General features: G+C 27.3%; 1 protein-coding gene across 1 annotated transcript; it reads left to right on the top strand.

The window, feature by feature from the left end:
• The first annotated feature begins 6,536 nt into the window (after window positions 1-6,536).
• Window positions 6,537-7,482, top strand: LOC108569048 (neuropeptide-like protein 31). Its single transcript, XM_017930440.1, has 2 exons — window positions 6,537-6,578; window positions 7,133-7,482. The coding sequence occupies exons 1-2, from the start codon at window positions 6,570-6,572 to the stop codon at window positions 7,418-7,420; spliced, it is 297 nt and encodes a 98-aa protein (XP_017785929.1). The 5' UTR covers window positions 6,537-6,569; the 3' UTR covers window positions 7,421-7,482.
• Window positions 7,483-8,058: the final 576 nt, after the last annotated feature.

Raw genomic sequence — 8,058 nt, 5'->3', positions numbered from 1 at the left:
AATTTGATGGCAAAAACATTAATTCTTTGGTCGACGTAAAAAATACCTTGAAAAGTTTACATTTCTAAACATATTCAGTTGATCAGAAAGTTTTTACGAAAATTAATTATATATGAATATATAACATTTAAATTATGTATATACCATTTTGATCTAAACACTTCTCTTCATCTTTCGGGCAAGATAAACATTCTATGATCACAGAATTTATTAGGTTTTTCGTCAAAAAACTTTTCCTGGTAGTTTTTTATATCAACTAAAAATTAAACGACGTAATAAAATGTGCGGTGTAGTAAAAGAAATATTTGATTGTATCTGTTAATTTACGTGTTGTGTAGTGCGGGTTATTCTCGATCAATGTCTTGTCATTAATACTAGCAGACATTTAAGGCTGAAATCACCAGCACAATTCTTATAGTAAAGAAACTTCTCTGTAAGCAGAATATATATAAGTTATTGCTTTTAGACTAGCACTTTGTTTTTTTATATTCAAGATGGTACTAAACTGACACAAATAATTTGATTCAAATCAAACATTTTTTCTCAAGATGATTAAAATGCAACAAATTTTATGGATATTTTTGTTAGTTTATGGTTGGTGGGCGCAAGTTAGATACTTGCCAAGGCGCTTCATAGCCTCGTTACGTGAAGCATAAATCAATATTCAAAACAAATATTTTTTTTATTATGTCATAGTATATTTAATTTATAATCTTATTCCTGCGAACATTAATTAAATGGTGATAGACATTTGTTTTTTGGTAAACTTCTCAATGGAAGTTTTTACCATTATATTCTTACACTTATAATTAATACAACAATTTGAGAGTATAATTCATGTAAAGAAAATAAAACATAAAATTTATAATCTTTGTCAATCGATCTCTAATTTCGTAAATACTTATTTCAGTAATACAAAAAAAATTAGGTACTGAAACAATTTACTAAATATAATTATTATTTCAAAATAATAAAAAAAAGAAGCAAATTTCGTAGAAATAATACAATGACTGTAAGCATTTTGTCATATGGAACTTAAAATACTTTCATAACTTGTTCATAAAAAATGTACATTAATAGTATTTATTTACTACTTTTGAAATATTTTAAATCTACGGATCTTAAACTCTTGTGTTATCTCCTAGAGGGACTCCGTAACTTGACGTGAATTAAATGAACAACATAAGGCATCAGACATATTTGTTATTAATTTAAAATATAATTAAAATACCTTACATCGGTAAGGCATAAACAGTGTTGCCAAATTTAGTTTAAATTCCTTTGTATTGGCCTACTCTCATCTATCTTTTTATCTTATAACGGGTTAATATTTGTGATTGCATATTAATAAGACAAAATATAGAAATTACTATAATATAACATTTAATTCTAAATTAAATTATTGATTATGCTTAGTGATGGAAGTGGACTAACAAGTATGACTCGATGCAGCGACAAGAATTTTGGGAAGTGATTTTGTGAAAAAAGTGGATGAGACACAAAGTGGAAGTAGTTTGTTTTGTAAAAAGAGTATATTTATTTGGATATTTGTCTTATATAAAGCCAGTACCGAATATCAGAGATCAAACTGTAGTGCACTCGTCTAGTAACACAGGTCTTACAACAATCCAATAAAAATGATCAAGGTGAGCCAATCTCAGCAAAATATTTTGATGAAATCATGCAATTCTTTATTAATAACCATGTTGTCTATACCAAATTATCGAATAATTCTACAAAAATGTATTTACATGAATTAGCAATTAAATTGTTTATAATTAAACTTGTTAATATTGTTTTTATAATCACAATCTTAAAATAAATAATAAAGTGAAAGTGGTTTTAATGAAATAACAAATAATATTTTCAATAAACAATTTGTTTAGTAATTTTATGAAACTTATTAAATTTATTTAGTTAAATTATTTAATAAAAGTAGGAATTATTCAATATATAATTTTTTACTTTCAATATAAATTTAAATCGACAAATTTAGTTAACTTTGAAAGAATTAAACCGGATTTTTCGACATTTCTTAAAATTTACTGAAAATTGTGTATTTTAGCATTTTTTAATTAAAAACAATTAATATTTTATCTATTTTTTTTAGGAACTCATTATCTTCGCTATTGCTTTTATCGCCGTTGCTTTAGCATATCCGGCAGATGGACCACAACCTGCGCCAATCCCAAATGACAAGAAAGAAGGCTTAGAAACAGCCGAATCTGCTTATGGTGGATACGGAGGTTATGGCGGATACGGAGGATATGGAGGATACGGGGGTTACGGAGGATACGGTGGATACGGAGGATATGGAGGTTATGGAAGAGGATTTGGTGGATTCGGAGGTGGATTCGGACATCGTCGTCATGGCTTTGGTTTCTACGGATAAATACGCCTTTCCTTTTTATAGGTTACGATCTTTTTTCAACATCAAATAATGTATAGATATTTTTTTTGAATGAAATAAATGAATATATTTTCAACCTAAACAAGTTAAATAATTTAATAATTACCCTCTTGTTTTTAACTAAACTATAAATAACAATTACATTTTTTATTTTAGAATTAAAAATATAAAGTATCTTTATAAAAGTACTGTGGCTCAGGATATGACGTCACGTACCAACCCGGTACGGTGCGCCCCACTCCAGCTGAGTCTTACAAGGGCATACACTTCGTTAACTTAAAATTATGTAAATTACTATATTGAATAAAATTTATTTTCTTGTTTCTTAATATCGTGTAAGGTTCTCTGTATTGGCTCTTGTGTCTCGGACTCACTATACTGTAAGATCTCTATTTTCCCTGTATTGTTAACTATCCGTGATTTACTCAAATAAACATATGTGTGAATACCGCCACTGTGGAAGTAATTGTTTCTACTCTACGAACATTCCTTTCCGATATCCATATAATCAAGCATCTCCAAAGTACAAAAAGACATTGTGAAAAAAAAATTAACGAAAATTCTATTCTCTTAAAAATATTAGAGATACTAAATATACCTAAATAAAGAAATGATGCAGCACGAGATTAAATTGCTATGGTATAATATAATTTTTGACCGGAAGGATTTTAAAACATATTTTTTTACTTGTAGATATGCAAAATAAGCAATGTTAGTCTCACGTATAATGAATTAATGGAGTTTGAAACTTGCGAATAAGATGAGAGACATAGGAATCGAAGCGGCGATGTCGTTGGTATTGTAAGCGAAAATCGATTGGAATATATCGTATCAATTAAAGCATTTTTCTACATACAAGCAATCATTCATCCAATTAATCAGAACTACTTAAAAGGTAATGATTTGTTTTAGTTTAGAGCTTAAGTTAAATGTACCCTTTTACAGCGGAATTGCAACAAAGTTTTGATAAAAGTGATAATGTTATAATGCTAAAACAGGATACCACTTACGGAGACCATCTTCAACTTCGATGTTAATTATTTGGATATTATTAAAGACGGTATTGCTCAGAACCAGATTAAAGTGAATACTGGTATAAGCGTGGAAAGGACAATAATTATGAACTTTTCTGACGCAAAACATATTACGCAATAGAAAGTTTGAAGTAAAATTATTTTGAGAAATATGATTCCCATAGTAAAAGTATTTTGTAGAAATCCGTTTGTACTTTGCCACATGTACTTTGTGACAAAGAATATCAGGTTTGCATTTAAAAAAATAATTACAAAAACTTTCAAACACATAAGTAAATAGTAAATATAAGTAATATAATAAGTAAATATAATGAATTTGATAAATTTGAATCCTATTAGGTTCTTCATGTAGAATTGGAAAATATGCCGATGCTGCACAAAGATATTGTGGATGCAGCTGTTATTGGTATTGCTGATGAAAGATTCGGGGTGTTGCCAATGGCTTTTGTGGTCAAAGATCAAAATTCTGAACTGAACGCAGAGGGCGTGAAATATTATATTGCTGGTGAGTTTTGATGGATTAAAAATTCAAATTAAATTTAGAAATAAGATAACACATATAAATTATTTATTGAATTGTTACAACAGATCGCTTCTCCATAAACAAACAGTTTCACGGCGGTGTGAAGTTTGTTGAAAGCATTCCCAGAGGAGCCACCGGCAAAATACTAAGAAGATTACTTCGCGAAACATTGAAAAAAATGATTCAAATGCTTCAAATTAAAAATATATAAATAAAATTTTATTGGCCTAAACATATTCTAATCATTTATTTTTTTAGGGCGGAGAGATGCATTGTCAATTATCTATGTAGTTTTATAGTTGTTGTTTTAATAAATTATTAATTAATTATTATTTTAATTTATAAACATTTATCATAATAATTAAAATAAAAACAATTTATTAATAAATATTTTATTAAATATTACTCCCTCTGTTCCAAAAAAGGGTCCGATTTTAGATTTTTTAATGAATTATTCAAATAATGAAATTAAATGTAATTATTTATATAAATTAAGCATGGAATAAGTGATTCTAATAAGTAATAGTAAGTCTAATTAGCAAATGCAATTATTTTGTTTTAAAACATAATTACAGTTTATATATAAGCAAAATATTATTTGATAAAACTTGCATTTCAATTATGTATAAAGTATTAGTATTCGATTTTACATTAAAATTGGAAGATAAGCTGATGCTATATTGTAAATTTAATAAATAATAATATTTATTGAATGAAATTAACAAAATATAAAACGTATCTAACAAGAACTTTTTTTATTAACAATTATTAAAACATTTAAAACTTATTTAATTTTCACCCTTAATTAAGGGAATAACGGTCAAAATGTTATTACCAAAACGTTTAAAATTAATCCGTGTAAAATCAGGTTTGAGTGTATATTTAAAAATCAAACGTCGTAGCAATTAACAATCCACACAATGAGTCCTTGCATTTCAACACACTGTGGCGAGATGCATGGATCCATATTATTCTAGTGTACATTTATGCATGCCGTTATTGACAATTCCATATTCGAAAACTGCATGGTAATATGAGGATTTAATATCAACACCAAGAAATCAAGACACATTTCTGCATCCCTGGGCTAATCTGATTCATGCGTTTACATACCCCTCCTACATATATTATGCAAAACAATCGAAGCACTACTCCGGACATCCTTGTCTCGAGCTTGGAACTCGTCCCGTATCTGGATTCTGATCATCTGGTGATCTAATTTGAGCTGAATGTGAGGGGTTCCTCCGCACTCGTGCCGACGGAATTCACGCTCAGAGTGGACAGATGCAACATGGACCAAACTAACGAGGAAATAAGAAACTTTGTCGTCGTTAACCCGGTGCTGTCCGAGGATGTTATATCAAATTTCAATCAAATATAATCATCAAGGGCGACTAATGGCCTGTCCAGTCGCCCTATCCACGGTCCCGTGGACGCCAATTCATCATAAATAGATGAAGTTCAGCATATGAACCTCCGGCCAAGTTGATGAACAATGTTAGTACTGAAGTTAACCTACAAGACAACAGCCAACCAACAAAATAAAAAGAAGAAAATAGCCGCCATTAGATTGAATATTCCTCAAAACTAAAAAAGAACTAATTCCAATACAAATTACCACCATTCCAAAATTCTGAGAATTATGAAATTAAGAAAAGATCCAATAATATAATAAATCCATCCAAAGACTGATGTCTTACTTTTATTCTTTACGAGCACATATTAGCAACCGTTATAATTGTGGTGTTTTTTTTATATATTTTTTGTAAATTATATTATTATTTCCTGAACAGAAAGACCATTGCAGCTGTTGAATTTTATTGTATTGAGTTTATTTATTTTGTAAATTAATGTTTCAAGAATAATAGTTATTATTATATTTGTGATAGTAAATAAAAAATAATTATACTTAAAAATAATATTTATTTAATAACATAAAAAAATAAATAATTATAGTAGAATAATTCTTATAAATAATTTGTTAACATTTAAATAATATGAATATAAGAAACTAATTTAATTTGCACATTTATTAAAAAAAAACTTTGATATTAGAACAAATATTTATTTTAAGACATTTTTTATCATAATAAATTAATGTGAATTGACTTACATTTTAGTAGAGTAATGAATATTTACTAAATATAACAAACTAAATAAATTATAAATGATAATTATTATTATATTTAATTTATCAAAATAATTAAAAATAGGGTTTAACTTGATTTTAAAGATATTATGATCGTATATAAATAATTAGTAACAATAGAGTGAATTTAAATTAATTGGAACAATTACTTACACTTTATTTAATAAAATTGAAATAATAAACAGTACTATTTATCTATAAAACCGTACAGATTACAACAAATTATAATAACGCTAAATGAAATTATTGTTTATGCCCAGTTATAGATGTTGACTAACAACTATGATCGATGAAGTAAGGGGAGTGGATAAGAGACAAAGTGGAAGTAGTTTGTCTTGCAAAAAATTACAATTTATTTGGATATGTGTCCTATATAAAGCCAGAACCGAAGATCAGGGATCAAACTGTAGTGGACTCATCCAGTTACACAGGTCTTACAACAATCCAATAAAAATGATCAAGGTGAGCCAATCTCAGCAAAATATTTCGATGAAATCATGCATTTCTTTAGTAATAACAATGTCCTCTATACAAAATTATTCAAAGAAATCCACAAACAAATGCAATTTGAATTACCAATTATAAAAATTAAAAATATTCAATCTTTAAATAAATATAAAAGTGACAACATTTTTATATTTTTTTTTAATTAATTTTATGAAATTTGAAGAAAGTATTTCATAAATAAATAATAAAAAAAATAGTAATTAATAATAATAATAATTTATTGGCCAGACACTAAATATACAAAAAAAATATACATCCTATAAATAAATATAAATGATAACAATAAAAATGAAATATTAACTGTAAACAAATAAAATAAATTCTAACATAAATTATCAAAAAATAGCCTGTTAATTAGCCTAGGTCTTTTCGCCCTGATAATTATTATTATTTGACAAAATTAATAAACATTGAAATTCTATTAACCAGATTTATTTACATTTTTTAAATAAATTAGAAATTTCGAATTTAAAGAATAATAACTAATATTTTATCCATTTTTTTCTTAGGAACTCATCATCTTTGCTATTGCTTTTATCGCTGTCGCTTCGGCCTATCCGGCCGATGGACCACAACCTGCGCCAATCCCAAATGACAAGAAAGAAGGTTTGGAAACAGCTGAATCTGCTTATGGTGGATATGGAGGTTATGGTGGATACGGAGGTTATGGAGGATTCGGAGGATACGGAGGTTACGGAGGATACGGTGGTTATGGAGGATATGGGGGTTATGGAAGAGGATTTGGTGGATACGGAGGTTTCGGACATCGTCGTCATGGCTTTGGTTTCTACGGATAAACAAGCCATTATTTCTTAGATGTAGTGATCTACTTTCAACATCAAACAATGTATGCATATATCTTTTTATAATAATAACATTGAAATAGAAAACAAAATTAAATAAATTAATATATTTTTCTAAGTTTACGTCTCAATTTCATTATGATTAAACACCATGAACATAAACAAGTTACATAATTTAATAATTATCGTCTTCTTTCCAACAAAACAATAAATAACAACAACATTATTATCTTTAAAAATAAGTTAACAAGTTCCTATCTAGTGAACAAAGAGTCTCAAATATCAAAACAATTTAATAAAATTACAATAAGAAATTTTAAATGAAAATGTATCTATTTCATTGAAAATTAAATTCACATAATAATTAAAGAAATTATAATTTGATTTTCATAATCATGTAAATAAAATACGTTTCAAGACTTTCAAAATTAATTAATTTATAACAATAATTTGAATTTTTCCTTCATATTAGAAACTTATTATGTATTTTCTAAACTTTCTGATATGTTATTAAAACAAACAATCAGGTTTGGACTTTATATATTATGTAATTAAATGTCTACACTAATATTTATTACAGATTATCCAATGAAATAGAAAAAACATTTAAAATAGGTGGATGAATATAATAC

The sequence above is a fragment of the Nicrophorus vespilloides genome, unplaced genomic scaffold (assembly GCF_001412225.1).
Source record: "Nicrophorus vespilloides isolate i.1.1-1 unplaced genomic scaffold, Nicve_v1.0, whole genome shotgun sequence".
Lineage (NCBI taxonomy): Eukaryota > Metazoa > Arthropoda > Insecta > Coleoptera > Silphidae > Nicrophorus > Nicrophorus vespilloides.
The sequence above is the reverse complement of the archived record's forward strand: the minus strand, read 5'-3'. Positions and strand labels throughout refer to the sequence as shown.